The sequence below is a fragment of the Protopterus annectens genome, chromosome 1.part1 (assembly GCF_019279795.1).
Source record: "Protopterus annectens isolate FY-2018-M chromosome 1.part1, PAN1.0, whole genome shotgun sequence".
Lineage (NCBI taxonomy): Eukaryota > Metazoa > Chordata > Ceratodontiformes > Protopteridae > Protopterus > Protopterus annectens.
In genome coordinates, this window is record NC_056726.1 from 368,612,442 (window position 1) to 368,634,564 (window position 22,123).

A 22,123-nucleotide genomic window follows, 5' to 3' on the forward strand; every position below is an offset into this window, starting at 1 on the left:
ATCAAACGGGGGAGTTGGTGAACAGATTTGAAGGCCTCTGCAAAATTACAGAAGCGCATCCAGGAGTGTCTCCTGACAGCAACTTCCAAACTTGCTGCCCTACCCGCTCCTTCGACTGCTTAAGAGATCCGCTTCATGGAGGAGTAAGCAACAGAGTTGAGGGTAGACATCCGAGCTTTGACCTTCTGAGCCACCGCGTCAGAAACGTTACCCTGTAGAGCCATCTCCAAGCTCTTTCAGGAGATCTCTTTGGAGCCGTGTAAAGTGAGATGAGTAATTCAGCGACCGCAGAGTAAAGGCCGCTGAAGAAAACATACGCTTCCCGTACCGGTCCATGGTCCTAGACTCCTTGTTAGGAGGATGGACGGTAGATGAGGTCTCAGCCAGTTCCTTCTTGGTGACCGCTGCCGCCATCATGGCATCTACAGGAACTCCCTTGGATAAAAACTCTTTGTCAGAGGGGGCGGACAAGAATTTGTTGAGTCTCCTGGGGACTGATTCCACACAGTCATTGGTTTCCCACACCCTTCGACAAACCAGATCCAAAAGCTCAAAGGGTGGAGGCACCCAGGAGGCAGAGGGCTGAGCCCCAAAGGCCTTCAGGGACAGACTCCTCCTCGGAGGGGAGCTTTGGAGGGCCACGTCACCCCTCTGCTTCAAAATTTCTAGGATGTCAGAGAAAGACATCCTCAGATGATGACTTGGGGAACCCTTCAGATTCCTTGCAGTCGGGTGTCTGACATGAGGGACTCATCTTGGGAGTTAATGTGCTTCCTCTTGCACATTTGTTTTCTGGGTGGCTCCTCAGACAAAAACACTGAGGGGCTCTCAGAAATACGGGGACCACTCATGGGGGTCTCCTGAGGCCTTGGGTCTCCAGCTGTCGAAAGCTAGAGGGCAATCAGAAATCGGCACCGGAGCTGGAAGGGACAGAGCATCAGTTTTAAATGATGCCGCTGAGGACCTGGCCAGTGTGCTCGGAATGGCCTCGAAAGCTGGTCCCTCCAGCCCCGAAGATAGACCAGCCATGGAAGACCTCTGAGCAGAAGGGACAAGGTCCGAAGCAGAGGTCAGGCTCCCCTGAGCCGAAGCACCGAGAGGGAGGCTAGGAGCCAGAAAATTACCCAAGGCCTCCCCCTCTGGTCCAACCGAAGAACCACAAGTCCTGGACCCCGTGGACGGAGCTGACTGGGTCGGAGCTGAAGCCGGAGCCGATAAGCCAGGACAGGCCATCGAAGCCGACCACTCCAGCTCCGAAAGCTGAGATTCGATCGGAAGTATCGAAGCTGGCTGGGTGACAGGCTCCGTAGCCGACTGGGCTGGACCCGAAAACAATTTTGCCAGTACCGGTGACTGGAGCAGTCTCTGTACCACGCTATCTACATCCACATCTGAAAGGGTCCTGGAGGACCTAGATGATGAGGAAGGAGATCTAGACCTCTCCGGAGACCTACGAGGAGAAGACCAGCTCCGAACTAGCACCTCTGCAATCGGCTCTGAGGGAAGCAGATTCAGTCAATATACTAACTTCCTGCGGCTCCGAGGACAGTGGAGCAGAGGATACCACAGTAGATTTCACAGTAGATTTCACTACTTTCTCCAGAGATTCCAAGGATACAGATGGAGCCGGAGAACACTTTTTAGCCTTAGAAGTTTTACCCTTAGAGGGACAGGACTTGAAGCTAGAAGCCCTTCCCAAATCCTCCTTGAAGGAAGGTTTCAAAAGTCCTTTCAAAATTAGTTTGTTCTTCCTCTCCTGAAGAACAGATGGGCTAAAAGCATGGCAAAATGTAAAAGATTCCTGGAGGTGAATAGCCCCCAGACAATAAACACAGTGTCCAGTGATAGACATCTTATAACCACATTTAGTACATTTCTTAAAGCCAGAGGGCTTATGCTCTTTCGTATCCTTAGACATAATGAGAGAAACCGCCAACCGTTAATAATGATCAACCATTAATATATATAAAGGGTGGGAACTAAGAAAACCAACAGACAATTACAAAGACCTCTAACTTAAATTGGTCTCAACAGGAACACAAGGAAAGGACTAGGTCCTCTAACTTAAACGGTCCTAGCCCAAGGGATGGGTACCTAATTAACACAAGCAACACAGAAGGGGCAGACTAGTAACTGAAACGGGCCTAGCCCGTAGGGAAACAGTTAACGGGACACCACAAAAGACAATACCAGAAAAAAATTTCACACCAAGTATTAGACCAGTACACACACAGCTATGAAAATAGCTTTTTTGAAGCAAGAAACTGTCAAGACAAAAGTGATACTTAGCCACAGCCAAGAGCGAGACCACGTCCGAGCTACATGAGCGGCAAAGGAGATCTGGGGAAAGGGAGCAGTGCAGCATGGGATACCTTCTTAGCCCAGCCAATTGAAAGACTTCGAGCTAGGAGTATGGCAAAGTTGGAGCCGAGGTTCGGCTCCGAATCCACAGGTAAGAATGTAGGTGAGATTGGATTACATAACATTGTAGATATTTCCTGCAAGATTCCCTTATGGGAGACGTGCAGATAAGCTTTAAGTCTAGGGTGACTAGCCAGGAGTCCTTGGCTAGCATAGGAAGCAGCTGCTGGAGAGCAAGCATTTTGAATTTTGGTACCACCAGGAAGGTGTTGAGTTGACAGATCCAGAATAGGGCGCCAAGAGTTCTCTTTTCTGGGCACCAGGAACAGTCTGGAGTAGAAACCCTGTCCCCTTTGCTCTGCTGGAACAGGTTGAATAGCCCTGAAACTGAGAAGAGAAAGTACTTGCGTTTGGGCCTTTGCTCACTGGTTTGGAGGAAGGTCTGGCAATCCACTTGGGGCTGACAGTGAGTGAAGTAGAATCTGTATTCCTGGGAAACAATGTTTAAGACCCATCGATCCTGGGTAATATACTCCCAGTTTTCCTCCTAGGGGTGAAGTACAAGTCATTGTGAATTTTTTCCATAAGAGGGTGGCTTACCACTCCGTTTTTGAGGAGGGAGCACTCCATTGTTTAGATCTGTGCATACCCTGAGACTGTAGTCTTTGTGGTCTGCTGCCCCTGGGTTTGGACTGAGAAGGTCTAGGAGGAACTTTAAAGGACCAGCTTTTTGAAGGCCAATGCCTACTGAATCTAGGTGGCTGTACCTGTAAGAATTCTTTAACAATTTGCACAGTTTAGATTTTTCCTCCATCTTTTAAGAACTACTACTGCTTTTGAGCCAAACAAACATTCTTGGTTTAATGGAGCATCTAGTAATTTTGCCTAGACATGGTCTGGCAAGATTTATTCCTTCAGCCAAGCATGCCCTCTCAGAACAGACCCAGTGATAGCGGCATGCTTCCAAGGCATTAAAATCAGGGCAAGAGATAATATACTGCAGTGTTATGTCATGGTCTATACATTTTTTGGGGATGCAGTATGACTGACAGTGCAGTTCAGTGCTCTGGACCTGCATCTTTTTTTTTTTTTTTTTAGGGGGTGGGGTCAGGGTACAGTAGGACTTGCTTATAAAGTACTGTCATTTCTGCAGTTGTGGTAATGGTCTGTGGCAAGGCTACCAAATAAATTTGTATACACTACCTCCCAGCCAAGCAGCCAAAGCAGTGAGGAAGCTGCCTCCCTCTACCCAGGATTGGTGAGATATCTTGCATTTAAATGGTTAGGTAATTAGGTATACTAGAATAACTCTCTAGTCAACTCAGTATTTTCTACAGCACTACAAACGGAGAATCCTACACAACCCCAAATTCACAGGCCCAAACATTCCAGCTAGTCCATGTGCCCACTAGGTGTGCTAAGATACTCGACTTAGCCCTTATGAACACAGGTGTTGCACCCCCCCCACACACAATCACCATGAAGCTCTGTCCTTTGAAATAAAACCTGGGGCACTAACCAGATCTAGAACTTTCAGGAATTAGTCCAATGCAAATGACCTATTAAGTGCCACTGGCAACATTTAATGAAGTTAAAATAGCCTACTAGCCTAAGGACAATTGTAAGGCACTCTGTGTATTGCCTTTGAGGTTGCTGACATAACTAATGTGCTGAACTGTAAATTAAGCTACGTATACTGAGCCAGAGGTTACAGCAAATCTACAGGCTGATAGTCAGCTCCAACTTTATTCTTCTTTCTCCCCTTGACACCTCAAGAAGTAACCCCAACTACAACTAGGGAATACGTTCTCTATGATCTCTAACAGGCCAAAAAGACACTGCATTGATGGGTCCTGATAATATCCCAAGACTCCTCCTAGATGGCAAGAAACATGACCTGAAGGGCCAACTAGAATGATTTAACCATAGCCTCCAAACAGACTATGGAAAACTAATGTAGGACTGCAGCTGCCATCTCTCTGCACAAGGGCAGACCATCTACAGACCAGAGTAATTACAGACTTACAAGTCTGACTAGTCTTGTATGTAAAGTCATAGGAAAAAACTTATGGATAAGACAAGCAATGACACAACCTTCACTGCACCTAACAGTTTTAGTCAACGGCAGCTCAATCTGGTGGACTTAAAGCAACGGATGAAAGCAAAATGGGGCATATGGCCTACCTTGACATGCCAAGGCATTCTACATCATATCCCGCTCAAGGAAAAGCTAAATGAGATTAGGTGTACACTCCTAAGTCACCCACTAATCAGCTGGCTTACAGACAAGTCCCAAGAAATCTGCAAAAACCTCAGCCACTAGCAGTCAGCAAGTGCTTCGTGCTTGGGCAGCTCCTTTTTGGCATCTTCTCTGAAGTCCAATATCACTGGCCTCTGGATGACCAAGTTCAGAGGTGAATGCAAACTAGATACCTTTATAGAACCCCTCAAAGACAGATACTCTCCAAGAAGGCCTGATACACGCTAGTAACTGGTACCAAAGGCACGGCCTAAAATTCAGTGCCATAAAATGTACACTATAGTAACCTTGGGTAAGGACCATTTCCGTATTTAACAGTCATTTAGTATATATGGTGTCTGTCGCCATAAGTAATGCATTCGATCCAAGGAAGGCAGTATTGGCCTAGTCAGGACGTGTTCTTTCATCTGTCTGATGAAGGAATATGAACCTGGATGTCTTTATAATAAAGAACGTTACTCTCATTTTAACAAGTGACACGGGAGCTTTAACACACACCAATAGTGGTATCTTGGAATTAAACGGAAAGAAAAAACACTTGCATAAACACAATAGTAATGTGGGATGAATTTATAAAGAGCAATGAATAACTGAAGTGAGTGGACTCAAAACAGTGAAAGGGGGGAGGGGGCTGCATACTTAACTATAGTGTGTGAAAAATCCGAGCAGATACATTAACAATGATGTGTCTGATACAGTCACCAAGGCCCTTGATGAGGGGAAATCTGTGCATACAGCCTACTTAGACTTAGCCAACACCTTTGACACCATCGCCCACTCAGGCATAATTGACAAACTCATCCAGCTAGGTATCAACCCGTATATCATTAGACTGGTCCCTAACTGGCTCACTGACAGAACCCATATAGTCAAAAATAGTGGAATCCACCTCAAAACAGCAGACCTGTAACCAGTGATGTTCCACAGGATCAGTCTTGGGTCCTCTACTGTTTGGAATCTATTTCTCAGGAGTGCAAGCTATAACTGAAGGTCTGCAGCTGTCAAGGTTTGCTGAGGACTGCAAACTGGGAGTGGTCACAGAATCTCCCAACGATGTCCACATCTTACAAGAGGGTCTTAAATGACTAGCACCAAAGTCATGGCCTTAAACGCAAAGCAAAAAAATGTATTAACCCTTTCAGTAAGAATGATGTTCCTACTAACTACCACATCAATAGCACCCTAAGTAGACACACAGTGATGAGAACTGGTGACGCAGGTTGACAGCAACCTTACCTTTGATCATCATGTCTCCACAGTGGTAAGAAGGGCATTGCTCATCTCATAAGCAAGGGCCTTGCCTCCAAAAGAAAAGTTATAACCCCCCTTGCTCTTCCCTCATCAGGCCAATAATAGAGTATAACGCCCCTTTTGGTATGTACCTTTCCAAGCACCTGCAGCAACTGGACACACCACAAAAGGTTCCTCACAAGGAAAATTCAAGCTCTTCAGCATCTGTCCTATGAGGATAGTCTGAAATCACTCACTTTATTCCGTTTCATACAGATTACTCAGAGGCAATCTCTGCCTTGCATACAAGGCAGTCTGAAGCTGCTTAATTGAAAGTGCTGCATATCCACAAGTCAAATAGTACACTGGGTTACTCGCACTAATGGCCTTATCCTGGTAGAAGACTAACAGAATCTGCTAGAGGGACAGATACATCTCCCAGAGGTTACAACACCGTTGAAATAGACTCCTGCTTCATGTCAAGTAAAGCATCTCATTGGCCCTCTTCAAACGCAATCTGGACGATTGGATGAATATAATTTGACAAGTTTACACTTGGGTTCATAGGTTAGTACTAAGCTAACTGCCCTTGCAAGCCATTTTAAGCCTAGCCAATTATCCCTTGTGAGACTCAAAAACAGCGCACCTTGTGTTTGTAAGGAAAACACCTTAACCATTAGGCCACCCTCCCAACCCCTTGAATTACTATTGTTTAGAAAATGCAATTTGATGCAAAAGTCTTAAGTGCATCACAGTGCTATATAAAAAGGTTTTATTTTTCTATGGCCTTTGCGACAATTTAAGAACTCTGCTTTCTCGGGAATCCCTGAAAAATAAAGTTGGAAGGTTTTCAAAATGATGTGTTACTAATTAAAATTTGGGGACAGAAAGAGGCTATTGCGCAGTAAAAACAAGTGTCCCACTAAGTAAACTGACAGTACAAGGCAACAGTACAAGAACTTTGCCACCTGTTGCGAGCTATCATTCACAGCAGCAAACAGTGCAAATTACCTTTGTGACTTTGGCAGATATGAAGGGGAGGGGAGAAGAGTTTAAGGACTACAACTCGGGCATAACAAAAGAATGGAAAATGGCCACTTTAGAAAAATTGGCAACAGGCACTGAGAATACTGTTCTGTGTGATTATTCCCGTTTCTCTTAAGTAGTCACTGAAAAGCAACAAATGACAATTAAGCCTAAAAGAAAGCAGGGTATATGTGAAAACGCATGTAAAAGGCAATGCACTGACAGGAGCTTATGGGCTATGATGTAATATTTTAAAAGCCAAACACTGCATTGTGGGATACCCAGAGGTAGACTAAAAAATCAAGGTGGCAGACCCCATGTGGGCAGTCTCGAATTATATTTAAAATAAACAAGTACATACAGCCCTAAAGTGGTGTTAAAACATTGGAAACATCAATACATGCTGTGGGTGCAGTTCTCCATTAAAGGTGCACTATGCAGTGCACAAGCACTGGTTAGCACAAGACTACTACAGAGCACTGTCAAAGGGACTGCATTTAAGAGAACTTCCTGGCCAGACAAGGCGCTGGAATAAGTCTTGTTTGGCAATAGTGACACTGCAATAATCGTACTGGTGGAGAAGCTGATTGTACATCAAGCAAAGGTTGAATTGGGGGGGGGGGGGGGTTTATAAACTAGTTCTTGCATATCATATACAAAAAAACAAACAAAAAAAAAAAACAGAAGCTATTATGTTTTTAATCTGTACAATACGAATAGTAATTACAAAGAATTACCAGTTGGGAACTGTTGGATAGGAACTGACGGGACCTGAACTCCCTCAGACCAATCTGGGACTTCTGCCTGGGTGAAGTCTGGTACCGGAGCAGTCCATTCAGCTTGAAACTCCTCTTTAGTGATGGCCTTTTCAGCAGCAGCCTGTTCTTCTTTCTCTATCTGCAAATATACCAGCATCGTATTAAATTTCTATATGATGTGTTGAAGTTAACAATGAATCTCAAACTACTAAAACGAAAGTAGTCGTCATGCACCCTCATCTCTAAAGATCAGGCAACAGTACTCTGAATTGAGGATGCAGTCAAGTCAACGACTCGAAGATCAGGGTAGAAATCACTTTTACACCTTACCTCCATTTAAATAAGCAATCAGAATCACAGCTGATAAAATTCAAGTACTGCACATGTACAATATAAGACCCTTACTATGTGCAGTGGTATGTAGCTCCATACTTATCCTCCCTAAATTGTGAAGTCATACCTTTCTGTGCAGAGTGACCTATTTCAGAAACTCAAGATTGGCTGCTAATTACCATTTCTGCAGACAAAAAGATACCATCTTAAAAGCAGCCTGACAAGGCAGCAAGCTCTCAAACACTGATCCCAGAAATCAGTATTAGCCAGCAGTTTGTTGGATTTCAAGTTGACAAGTCAATATTAAACAGCAGAGTATTAATGCTCACAGAAGCAAATTTAGTTTTAAGCAAAACTAATCAGCGATTGATTACAATATGCCCAAAAAGAAAAGTTGCATAAAATCTTACCATGACCATAGATGTCCTTCCCTTCCATGTTGCAGTATTCTGCATATGGGGTTTACTCTTCTAGTCTCGCATACACAAGGCTGGTATTCAAAAGCTTTCAGTCCCTCCAAGGTGCGCGAGACATTTGACGTAGCTGAGAACGTGGGCCATAAAAGTGACGTCGGCATGCACCAGCCCTCAGAACTGAAGGCCCCAGTCAGAGCCAGTCCTAGTAAGGGCAATGCCAATTCATTGCCATCCAGATAGGGAAGTTATTAGCTGACAGGAGGGGAAGGAATACTGCAACATGGAAGAGAAGGACATCTATAGTTATGGTAAAATTTTACACAACTTTTCTATGTCCTTCTATTCCCATGTTGCAGTATTCTGCATATGGGGGAGGGACAAAGCTCACGGAGACTGGGGTGGTGGTCTAGTGGCAGACTCCAGGAATCTATAGCCCTGGCGAACCCTGCCCTGGAGATGTAGTCAAGTTTACATTGTTTGGTGAAGGTGTGAACAGACCATGTAGCAGCCTCCAGGATAGTAGGGGTAGCCAAGCCCTTAAAGGAAGCACATGAAGAGGCCATGGCCCCTGTGGATGTGTTTTAACTATACCCTGCAGAGACTTGTGTAGAATTGGTGATCCAACTTCAAATAATCTGTTTGGACACTGCCTTCCCCAGGGCTCTAGGGAGGAAAGATACAAACAGCTGGTCAGCCTTGTCCGATAGACCTGGTGCTGTGCAGGCAGAACCTGATTTGTCTGTGTACATTCAGTAGCACACTCACTGTCCCCTTGTGTGTTTGGGGAAAAAGACAGGCAAGTGTATGGCCTGGTTGAGGGACAGGTTATTCACTACCCTGGGCATGAAGGACTGGTTTGTCCCAAGGATGACCCAGTCTTTGTGGAAAACAAGGAAAGGAGGAATAGCCATAAGGGCTTGGAGTTCTGATACTTTTCTAGATTAGGTCAGGGCCACTAACTGAAGAGTTTTCAAAGTACAATGCTTTAGGGAAGCTTTATCTGCTGGCTTAAAGGACGGGAGCGTAAGCTTCTCGAGCAAACAGTTAAGGTCCCAAGGCGGGGGAAGAGGGTTTCCTGGGGGGGAGGGGGCGTCTGAGGTGAGGTACCCCTTTAAGGAAGAGCTTGGCAGGAAGTCTGGATGCTAAAGGGGGATCCAGAGGCAGGCATGCAGAATTAGACTAGCTTTGATGAATGAGTAAATCCAGTCTGTAGTAGTTCACACAGATAATACAGCACTAGAGGGTGTTTGCTAAGTTCACACAGATAATACAGCACTAGAGGGTGTTTGCTAAGAAGTGGGTCCAGCTGTCTTATGACACCAAATAGTGAATCTTTTCCATTTTGAAAGGTATGATTTTCTTTCTTGTATTTGGCTTCCTGGCCTCCTGCAGGCCACTGAGCACGTCCTCGTTCTAAATGCGTCTGAAGGGGATCAGAATCCTATCAGACAGAGGGTTAGGTGTAGAAGCTGCCTCTGTAGGTGAATTAGTGGCCCCTTGTGCTGTGTGAGGTGGTCTGCTCTGGGGGGAGGTAACTTGTGGTGATTGCCCTTGGACAAATACAAATCTAGGAGCAAGGGGAACCAATGGTGTCTGGGCAAGTAGGGTTGTCACCAACAAGATTTTTGGACTGTCCTGTTGTATTTTCAGTAGGACTTTGGAGTGGAAGGGGGGAATGCATATAGATATCTCCCCTTCCAGGAAATTGAGAAGGTATCTGTTTGCCAGTGCCTGGGGTTCTGGTGTCCTTTTGCAAAAGCCAGAAGTTGCCTGTTGATGATGGAGGCAAACAGGTCTATTTGAGGTATACCCCAACTGTGGACCATATCCAGGAGCATCTCGGTGAAGCATCCATTCGTGGTTTGTGCTGGTTCTGCTCAAATATCTACCTGGAAGTTGGGGAAGGAGGAATGTAGGTCACCTGCAGAGTGATTTCCTGTGAAGTGGCAAATTCCCAAACCAAGAGGGCTAGTCTGCAGAGCAGGTAGGACTTGGTCCTTCCCTGCTTGTGATATACCACAGTACAGTGGTGGTGTCGGTGTTTATCTGAAGTGGTCCCTGCTGTAGGAAAGGAATAAATGCCTGGAGAGCTAGGAGGATTGCCCTCATCTCTCTGGCATTTATATGTTCTAATCAGTGGGGATTTGGCCACAGGTCCTGCAACCTTTAGTGGCAGAGAATGACTCCCCCAACCCAGGTCTGAGGCGTCTGTGTGCATGACCTGTGTGGGCTGGGTTGTGCTTCACCTCTGCCAACCACAGTATTTCCTTTATAGGCAGGGTAGAAGGGTTCCTCGTAGAGGACAGAACGCATTCTAACGTGTCTTGGTCGAACTTAAAATGAAAAGGCAAAATAGCGAAGCGGCTTTTAAGCAAATTCCTTCCCAGGGAAAGAATTTGCTTGGCAGCTTCCATTACTTTGCCGATTACGGCACTGTAGTGCAATCGGAGTTAAGTAAGGGGGGTGCGGCGGGGGTGAAGCCCCCCCCCCACTAATGTATTCTTTCAAAATTTCTCTTTTTGGAACAGTGATCCCCCCCCCCGGGGGGGGGTCGCTGTTCTGAGCTTTCGAGATTGTAAGCTTTTGCTTACATGGGGTTGATTATTCATAGTTCGCTTTAAACGTTCGATATTACAGACCCGGGTAGAAGGGGCACAGTGTGCTCCAGAGGGTGGTTGTATTGCTTCCAGACTGACCAAAGGTACCACTGTAACTTTCTAACGTGCAGTCTTGCTAAAGGAAGCATGGGTATGTTAGCTGCCATGTAAGCACAATAGTTTGAGGTACTGCCTTGCAGTCAATTCTGTGGAGTGAAGGACCAGGAGGACATATTTTGTCAACGAGTTCACTTTGAATGGGGGTAGGTATGCCTCCATGAGGTCTGAGCAGATCTTGTACCAGAGGGATAGAAATGTTTTGGGTTGGTTGTAGATGGGATTTTGGGAAGTTTATCTGGAATCCCAGTGATTGAAAGAGGGTCACCACGAAGTGGATGTGCCTTTGGAGGGTCTCGCAGCCTGGATCAACATGTTGTGCAGGTAAGGGAATTTCTGTATTCCCTTTGTCCTGCAGTAAGCAACCACTGGTGCCAAGCATTTTCGGAAGACCCTATGCAGTGGAGAGTCCAAAGAGCAAGCCAGAGAACTGCAAATGAGAAACACCAAGAATCTCGAGTATTTCCTGTAGGTGGGTTTTATTGGGATGTGGAGCTAAGCATCTTTTATATCCAATGTTGCCAGGAATCTTTGTGGAATTAGGAGAGGGAAAAGGGCTGGCAGGGTCAGCATTTTGAAGGTAGGGACCTTTAGGAAAAGGTCGAGATCTGAGAGGTCTAGAAGAGGTCTCCAGGATCCATCCTTCCTGGGGACCAGGAAGAGCCTTGAGTAGAATACTTTTCCTTTTGCAGCTGAGCGGACTGTCTCTATGGTGCCCTGAGCCAACAGGGTCTGCACTACTAGTTGCAAGGGATGCAGTTGCTGTGAAGGTGGCCGTGGGATGCCTTGTCCTATGGGTGGGAAGATCCAGGACATGTAGTAACAGTTTTGTAGTATGGACAGGACCCACTTGTCCGAGGTGAGATTGGTCCAACCACGGAGGCAGTGGGAGAGGAGGAGGGGGTGGAGGAAGCAAAGGTGGCTGGTAGTCAGATGCTATCTGTCCCGTCTTGAAAGGGCGGTCTTTGGCTAGAGGGAGGAGGATGCTCTAGCTGGAGGAGGTGCTTCCATGTGGGGCATACGATGCCTTGAAGGAGGGTCAGGATGAGAGTGCTTCCTAATAAACTGTTTTTGCTGAATAGTTTTTGAAATTTAAGGTCCTGCATTTCTTTGCCTTTTTGCTGCAGAGACTTGAAAAGGTCCTACTTTAGAACCAAAATGTGCAGCATTGTCCTAATGAGCATCAATAAGCTTTGCCCTGAAATCATCTGGCAGGGGGTGCAGGCGAAGGCAAGAGTATTTGCATAAGGCAGATGCTGATGACCTGGCTGAGGATTCAGCAGCATCAAAACTGCACTGGATACTGTGTTTGGTAACCTGGGAGAAGACCGCCAGGAGAAAGGACAGTGATGCTTTGGCAGGCAAGTCTGGAATATCTGCCAGACGTTTGGTGGCAGACTCTTAAGAGGGACAAGGCATACCTGGCCATACGAGTATGGCAATTTGTAGCTCTGAAGGCCAAGGTAGCAAAAGTATATATCTTTTTGCCTAACTTTTCCATAGTTTTGCTGTCTTTGTCAGCAGGGAGAATGGTAGTAGGAGCTTACAGGCTTTCTCTGTAGAGAAAGAGATTGTGGCTGGATCAGCAGGTAGGCACTTAAGCAGATGCTTAGCAGTGTCAGGCACCTTGTAAAATCTGTCTGGTCTGCGTGGAGCAGGAGGTTGGGAGTCTGGGTTAAGAGATGCTGATTCGAAGGCATCTAAACAGGCAGGCAGGATAGAAGGAACAGCAGATGGGCTGGGGGATTCCATTTGAATGAGGTTGTATCTTTTCTGTACCTCAGTCATTTCTGAGGATTCCCATTTAAAAAAAAAAAAAGTGTCCCTTCATCCTGCACATAGTTTCTCCAAAAGTCAAGTCTTCAACTGGGGAGTCAGGGTCGACAGATTCTTCCTCTGGGGATCTGTATCCCAAGGGAAAGATATCCGAGTTGTATGAAAGTGATTCCTCTTGAGGAATTTGAAAGGACTTCCTCTTCCCTAGTGACTGCCTCTGCAGTCCGAGGCCTAGGGTTTAGGAAAGGAGGTGATATGAAGTAGCAACAGCAGAGGTAGGCCTCAGTGCCATAGAAGTACTGAAAAGGCTTTGGCTAAAAGCCTGCCAATCAGGCATGCTTTCTGTTGTGGGAGAAATATGTTTCCTTCTCTCTCTTTTAAGGGGTCCAGTGGACATCTGTATGGGCCTAAAAACCGGAGACTGCAAAGAATCAGAGTATCAGATGGACCCTTGGAAAACTCAGGCTCCCCCCGGCGTCTAAAACTGGTGCCAGAATAGTCTCTGCAGACATGCTCTCGCCTAGGGATTGTGTGGCGTCCTTAGAGGTACCCGCGTTATCAGAAACTGCAGATCCAGGTGCAGAGAAGACGTGTACAATTATGGTAAGATTTTACACAACTTTAATACGTCCCTTCCACTGTTGCAGTATTCATATCGGGGAGAGTGCCAAAGCTCAGGAAGAAACTTGGGAGGAGGTAGGACCAGCAGAGCCCTCTAGGAAGCCATGAAGGATGGCCCCAGCAAAACCAGCTCTACAGGTTCCATCTAACTTGTAGTGCTTGGTAAATATATGCACTGAAGTCCAGGTAGCTGCCTCAAGAATGGAATTAGTATCAAAACCCTTAAAATGCACCAGAAGCAGCCACAGCCCTAGTACAATGAGCTTTAACAGAATGAGGAAGGCTCTTGCCATAAAAAGGAACAAAATAGCCTTGGCGATCCAAGAAGAAATAGCATTAGCTTATCCATGCAGTTCAAGCAGGTGGGGTAAGGAAAGGCTTGATTTTGTAAAGTGACCCTATTTTTGTTCATGATTTTGATAGTATTGTTAAGGTGTATATCAAATTTGAGGTCATTGTCTAGAACGACTCCTAATAGTTTTGTATGGGGGTCTGGAGAGATTGTAGTGCCGTTATTAGAGTACACAGAAAATGAGAGTGGGTTACACCTGTTGGTGGGGGAGAAAAGTAGCAATTTTGTTTTTTTTAATATTTAAGATCAGACAGACATTTTTCCACTGTGTTAAAGGTTAACTGCGATTCTATACACAGATCTGACAGAGGAAGCTAAACAAATCAGAGTGGAGTTGTCTGCGTATTGAATGCAAGTTGCATTTGGGATGACAGTACAGCGATCATTAATAAATACAGAAAACAAGAGAGGCCCCAGTATGGATCCCTGGAGAACTGAGGGTATTGGGTAGATGGCCGATTCTGCCATGGGACGCCCTGCTGTCTGCCATTCAAATTAGACTGGAACCATTGGACAGCAGTCTTATCCAAGTAGGTAGTTTCTAGGGTCTGGATTAGTAGCTGGTGACTGACCATGTCAAACTCATTGGAAAGGTCTAAGGGGGCTGAGGATAATTTATTACTGTTGTGGTTTATGGTATTAGAGAAGGCATGGAGGGCGGAGGTGGTGCTATGAAACCCTGAGTGAAGTGCTGCCATTCACTTTGCGGACCCTTAGGAGCAGGACTCGGGGCAGGAAGTTCCCTCCATAGTGTCGTCGCAAGATGCTGGTTTTCAAGATAGGGTGCCAAAGACAACAGAATCTATTACGAAGGGTTTTAGGTACAAAGGTCTGACGGACGGAACAGGAAGTACGGTCTTGCGAGGCACCTAGACAAAATGGACACTGGCTGTGGCAGTCTATGAGGGAATGTCTCCCACACTGGCATCCACCCCACTTGGATGACATGAAACCCCACAAGCAACAATAAAAAAAAATAATAAGCAAGAAAACGGGGCACTTGCCTGTAAAGGCTTGGTGAATCAGCAACGGAATGGGCATTCAGACAGACCATCAAGTGATGATGTTCAGAGTAGTTCTGAGGATGGTACGTGTCCAGACTTCACCTTTATGCCCCACGCTATTGCAAGGAGCATGTGTGTGATGTACGGCATACCTTAAACAAACCTAAAGGCTTTGGTATACTGGCCGGATATCAGGCTGCCCTTGGCACGGGATGTCTAATGTGATGAATACTGCAACAGTAAACTGGAAGGACATCATAAGATTTGAACCTGTGACTGAATATTTATGATCTGTAAATGTAATCCCTTTATTCTGTGAAATAATTTCACTGTAATTTCTGGTATAACCTACACACATGCTTTCAAAATGGTGAATGTGTACTGCTATCTTTTATCTTACTCCACTCCCAGTGAAGTACCGCATTTTCAGGAACATTATCTTATTTTTTCTATAAAATCTTCGAAACCTTTATTACACGAGTGTAAAGCAAATACTGTTGATTTCTACACAAAAGATACTGGAACCAGTTTATAGCTGTGACTCCCGAAGCTGCGCTACCTGCTCTTAAAATCGTGGGCTCTGAGAATACCTCTGCAAGTGTGGAAATACCGTATGTCATCTGTGACAACTAACAAGACTGGCTGATATCATTCAGAGCTACAAAGGCACATTCCCTACCATATATTGGAGCCTGCACACCTTTGGAACAGCTGCTACAAGAAAACAAAGCAGCAAGAAACAATAGATCAAAGACATGCTTTATTGAGACAATGGACTAATTCTCATTGGTGGATTACTTTAAGATAATGGATTATATAATGAGATGGTTCATTTACTGTTTGCATCTGATGAAGTATTGGCAACTTTCACTGAGCCGACTATTTTCCTTCATCTGTGGTACTTTCTTTGGTTTTGGAGTAGTGTGTTTAGTACCTGTTCATGTTATTTTTGGTTCTATAAAATCTTGTTACTAAAGTCTACAATATACAATTCTGACAAGTCAATCCCTAGTTTGAAGCTGTTACACTATATTTAACCCTTTAGTGACAAAAACTACACGTGTCTTCTAATAGAGGTCTATTTGTAACTGAAATTGATGAGTCTTCAGTCCATTTCACAATTTTTCTGTAAAAAATTAAACATTGTCATTTCTTTCAACCTTTAACAATTACAGATAAATCGTGTTTGGTGCTGGGCTGCCACAACCTTTATAGACGAGCTGAAAATCTTTTACAGAACTAGCACCACCACTGACTTGAGCTATGGTATGTATGTTTTTTTTTTTTTTTATTTTGCCCTGAAACACTACTGCCTTGAGCCAAGGTATGCATTTTTTACTTTGCTTTGTCTGATGTCTGTACATCATTTAAGTGGTTTACTTTATGAAACTGATGATCTACACTGACCCCTCTTTATTCCCCCTCAGTGCAATACTTGCACTGCTTCTGAAAACTAACTATATTCTGAACATCTAATAGTCTGTAGCAGTGTGCTTTTGTGATTTAACCTTTTTGCGTTTAGAAAGATTAACATTTTTGAACTAAAATGTTTAAATTTAAAATAAACATTTCTGAACAATTTAGACTTGTTTATCCAATTTTTAACTTGAAACTAAACATTTACTGGTGTCTACTGCAGAAGTATCATTTGACATTTAAACAATTTGATATTTAAACTTTTGAGATTTACTATTAGACTGAACTAAAAAACGCATGCGGATGTTGCTTGAGAAGGTAGCCTGGTGTGTCACCTTTTTTTTTTTTTTTTTTTTTTTTGAAGTTTGTTGACAGACATTACACTAGAAACTTGAAAGTCTGCTGTCTGCTTTGTAGATGGTAAAGTACATTGCTGTTAACTGGATAATGTCTTTTACACTGGCATCTTGGAGAGTCTGAAGTTATTTGAGACTGTTCAGAAGGAACACTGCTTAAAGTTTTTAGATTGTGTGAAGTACTGCTGCTTTTTTTTTTTTTTTTTTTTTGAGGCTATTACTGAAGTCGTGTTTTGAATTAACACTGGTGTTCTGTAGTCTGTTTTGCAGAATACACTGACTGCTGATTAGGTTGCCATTTGTTTTTGTGACCAATTTGTACTCCCCTCCATGGTGGCTCACCACTGAAAGAACTGATGACTGTAGGATACTGGAATTAACTGGCATAAATGCCTTAATCTTAATTATTCTTGTACATTTTTCATGCATCGTTACGTAGCATGAATATTAGGAACCCTCCTATCTTATATAATGTACAGTCAGCTTTATTGCTTGCCTTGTATTTTGCTTATTTTCTTTTATTGAATTCACATGTTGTACTACTTTGTTATTGTCTTAGCACTTGTAACCATTGTTACATTTTTTTTTTAATTCTGTTCAGCTGAAAATGGGCTCATACCCAGTCAGAATTTCCCAGTAAAATGTCAAGTCTGTTAATTACCCAGATCTGTGCTGAACAGGTGCTAGCCTCTCCTTTATGGGCCAAATCTTCTTGTAGTTTTTAGAATAAAGTTTACACACACTAATTCCGTTAAAAATGCTTCATGTACAGTGATGATAGAGGTCAACATCTGAATAATGTTTTCAATAGCAGTACGACTTTGGAAATTAGTATTCTGGAATGCTGGACATTTGGCCTGACTTCTGTACTCATACCAGTGTCTGTACTGCCATGACTTTGTGCATAACAGTCCAAACTTAACTGGCCCTGAAATACTTCAATATTAAAACCCTGTAAAGTTTTACATGCCTCTTTAGCCTCTGTTTCCAAGCCTTGTAGCACACAAGGTTTTATTTATACTTAAATGTACAACACATTCTGTGCACAGTATTCTTGACCAAAGGTTATTTTCTCTAATTAAAAGTGCATTTACTGAAACCATATGCAAACCAAAGCCTGCTCCAATATGGCTGCATTTCTAGACTTATGTGAAGAAAGTACTGTATTTTTGTACATGTAAAGGATACCCGAACAAAAAAGTGTTCTTACAATATTAAATACACAACTTGTGTTGGCATTAATCAATTATATAAACAATGAGCAACAAAAAATATGCAATTTAATTTTTAGTTTTCTTTATACTTTTTTTCCAGACCTTTTGGTATCCTGCTCATAGTTTTGGGCAATTCAGTCAAGACTGGATACACTGCACTCCACACTATGTTAGAGTGTAAGTTGTGGAATCTCAATCTACCATAATTAAAAAGTTATCAGTTAGATCAGGAGAAAAGTTGCTATGAATGTAATGGAAGGGGTGCTGGTACCGAAAAAATACACCACCTCCTGGAAAATATGTTGCATGTTAAGTACTCGCATAAAACAGTTTCAACTGTGGCTGGTAAAGTACAGAAAGGCATTGGTCTGAGAGCAAGGTGGGTAAAATCTGAAACTGCTCAGATTAATGTAAAACTCATTTGTGTGAGAAAGGTGTTTGCAAGTACTTTAGGAAGCAATGTGTAGTTAGTGTACGCTCTACTTAATTATCTGGGGGAGGGGGGTCTTACTGCAGAGTACTGAAACGCAAACAAAACATGACAAAGAATCAATACCAAACACCACTCAAAAACGTCATTGCAAGGGGGCAAAACTCCTTGCAACCCACCAAACTTTATATTACAAATACATAACACACGTATACAACTCACATAATCATACCACAGAGAAAAGGAGATGGCAAACTTGATATAGAAATTTGGGTTTTTCTGTCTCCACATTCCAGGACTCTGCATTCAAAGTCCTGATATTAAAAATGGTTACAGTGAATGTTAATATATAGTTAATACCAAGACTTACTGTTAGAGTGACTACTACTCAAATCTGGCGTCAGTGTGGAGATAAAGCCTGTATTTCATAAAATCAGCAAAAGTTGTGCAGATCAAAGGACTACAGTTCCTGTCAAATTGTACTTTAAGGAATCACGTGGTGGGTAGAGTGGTGGACCTCAAAATCTGAAAAGGCACCTTTTCTGAATACTATCTTCAAATATGGAGCTGACATTTTATAAAATCATTTTAACATCTTGCAAATCGCATCCATGTTAGATGCAAGACATACCCACTAAATCTGCCAATACGCAAAAAGCAACAAAACATCATGCTAACTTAAAATCCAAAGCATTACATCATATTTAAGTCCTTGGATAAAACTCCCCTTTAGGTCTGGAAAACAACTTTGCCCTTCAGGGGTTAAGAATGCACCTCAAATACCATGCAAACACATGTTCCAAACGCAAAACAGTAACAAGTAACCTACAGACACAAAACATTCAGCAATCACAAAAAAGAGCACACCAAGTATTTAAAAAAACTGTTTAAACGCCTTTCAGAGTTGTACGTTTCAAATGATCACTTAAGGTCATCAAACTGAATGTTGGCGCTTAACTTTCCTATTCAAGAAAGGATACCAGATACAACTGAAAAACCTTAGTAAAACAAGTTTGTCTGATCTAAATTTCCCCAAAATTCACTGTCAAATAAAGTAATGTTTTGTGTTCTGAAAAAAGACAGTAGTGTCTTCGTAATCTTTTAAGCCAGTCCTTACCTCCTCAGGATCTCTGTAGAAATAAAGATCAGGCATAACATCCCATGGGTGCTCACGTGAAATAGTGCCACGCATGCGAAGGACCTCACGAGCCAGCATCCACCACATTAAACCAACTGAATGAGCCCCCTGAGAAAAAATAAGTACACTGTTTAAGTAGAATGTTTTCATTCATAAAACAAGACCAATGCAAGTACCTGTAAAATGCATTTACTGTAAGATGTAAAAAAAAAAAAACACTGCTGCAAACACCACAATCGCAGTCTTAGCCAAATATGGAGTCAGAACAGAGTACCCCTGCAGCTGAGCTGAAACCACCTTTCCTGAAGCATCCGTATAGTCACGAAATAAGTAGTCTTTATTCCATTCTCTCTTTCTCCAAAGACTGAAGAAAGCCTGTAAAGCACAAAAAATCCTACCATGATATGCCCCCTTTAAGGCCAGATCAGAAAATCATTTCAGAACAGTGGTCTCGGCAAGTCCAGACAAAGGGAGGCCAAGGTCATAAAAGGGATTAAGAGGGGCTGTAAAGATGTGTGAGATACCTGGAAACCCACCCATGTCCTAGAACGCCTTTAACTAGTGAAAAGGAAATGGGAGGCAACTGGTGCTGTACGTGATCCAACTTTAACATCTACTATGACATGTTCCCTAGTAAACTGCACTACAGACATCACAATAGACACACTGAAAGCTCTTCAGTGTGGTGAGGGCTAGTTAGAAACTAGAGGTCTGCAGGAGCCATTACAGAATCACAGGCAAATCCAGTCCTGACTAGAGACTGAATGACTAATCTACAGTTTGTTTGGGGGGGGGGGGCACTGAAACAGGGTACCTGCCTCAATGATTACCTGGTCATGCCTGCCTAAAAGGCAGTGGAAACTGCTGTACCCTAGCAGAATGAGAACTGATCGATCACACTGGTAAGACTGCAAGGACGTAGCAAGGTATGCCATGAGCTACCCGTTTGGAAGTTGGGTGTTTAAATACTGGCACCCCCCCCTTTTTTTTTTTTTTTTTTTAACAGCTACAGTTACTAGTTCTACTCAGATGAGATCAGTAGCTATAGTTACTGGTTCTGCTCAGAATCTCAGTTTGGAGATACCCAGGAGTACACAACCCTCCCCTTGTTTTGTAGAAAACTGCAACTTTTATGAGACTCCTCTCTAACTCCTCCTAGCAAGTTGCATTTGTGCATATCCTGTTTTCATGGAAGACTTGCACAGGGGTGGAAAAAACTAGGTTCAGAGGGAGTTGAGGCTCAAAACAAGATCCTACAGTGGGAGCAATCTAAGTGGTCTCATGCAACATCCTTTGAGAACTGCTTCACTGGGAACTAGGAAAGGGGGTTTCAACAGGCAGAGATGGCTGCAGTGTGCACTTTGAGAATCATAACAGCTCTACTTTCTACTTCTCACAAGTAGGCAACGTCTAGGAATATCTGTACAGACAATGGGGCCGGTGGTCCTCTGTTAGGACACCAGTGGCAGAACTTCCACTTGGCTAGAAGATTTAGTTGTGCTGGGTTTCCTGGCCTTCCTTAACTCATTACAGCAGTGTGCCTCCAGACGTTTCTACCGCTAACTCCTACTGAAGCCTCTAAGCATCAAACATTGCATGTTCATATGTTCATATCTGCATCAATTCAACAACCATGCTACACACAAGGTATCAGAAAAGTTCATGTTAAGGCAGACAGGATGGCAAACTGTACTGCTATTTGACCTGTCTAAAGCAGCTAGAGATAGATTATTCACATATTTGTACTGTAATAATTTTCATTTCTCTCACTCTCAACATTCAGGTAACAGAACTGCATAAACCTCACATGGAGGCTCAGAGCTGTATGAAGAAAATCCTGCTGGCAGTGTGTCTCTTGCTTGACTAGAGATATCATAAGCTGTTCATACATTACAAAATAAATATTTGATGCCATTATTTTGGCTTATAAAATCAAGTTTAAAGCATCAAGCTCAATGAATGCCACAACATAAAGACTTACCCCCTGAATAGTTTGCCATTTACAGTTTTCTGGTAAAAATTTACGGTTCCAGAGATAAGAATATTTGTTTGAACTGTAAAGTGATAACTTCATTGGTTTAGAGGCTCAAGCAACACCCACTGGGAGTTAAAGGTACACGCTAAGAGAGCTGTACTGGAGGGAATGTGCAGCAAGTTGACTGGTAGGGGATAATGCCAGATTATCCACACTGGCAGCCTGCGTGTCCACAAGCTAGTATGGGTGGTCAACCCCTTGGGTCACAAGGTCCACATGTTAAAGCAGCAAGTGGTTCTTCTCTCCCTAACCTCCACATAAAGGAGAAACAATGCTGCCTGGGCAAAATTAGTGCCATCAGGACAGGCACCAATACCTTGGGATCAACAGAAAAGGAGTGGAATAAAACTACAGACCTATCCCGGGAATGCAGAAGGCATCTGCTGCCAAGGTCTCTCATGGGTATCCTGGTGCAACATTCAGTCAGTTGTCTACTATACGAAGCAAAACAAAGGCTAAAATTTCCAGCCCACTCTACTTATGGACTAAATCCAAAATCAATTCCATTGTTAACATCCATTCATTGGGATGTAGTCATCTGGGTAGGTACTGTCTTGGGGTTAGCCATGTTTCGTGTGTTAGTTCCCATACTTGAACAGCCAAACTGCAAAGTGGACAGCAGTGAGCTCCCCTTAGTTGTCCATGTACTACAATACCTTATTTTGGTGTCAGAATTTGCAGGA

The 22,123-nt window shown here is 43.5% G+C and overlaps 1 protein-coding gene across 4 annotated transcripts in view; it reads right to left on the reverse strand.

Annotated features, from left to right (window-relative positions):
- LOC122805094 (40S ribosomal protein SA) overlaps positions 1 to 22,123 on the reverse strand; it is a 79,297-nt gene that overhangs the window by 12,607 nt on the left and 44,567 nt on the right. For all 4 annotated transcript variants that reach the window (XM_044075324.1, XM_044075321.1, XM_044075323.1 and 1 more), the window contains exons 5-6: positions 19,385 to 19,513; positions 7,615 to 7,774 (exon numbers count right to left, since the gene is read on the reverse strand). In XM_044075324.1, the coding sequence (XP_043931259.1) occupies positions 7,615 to 7,774; positions 19,385 to 19,513 (289 nt within the window). The remainder of the gene's footprint in view (positions 1 to 7,614; positions 7,775 to 19,384; positions 19,514 to 22,123) is intronic.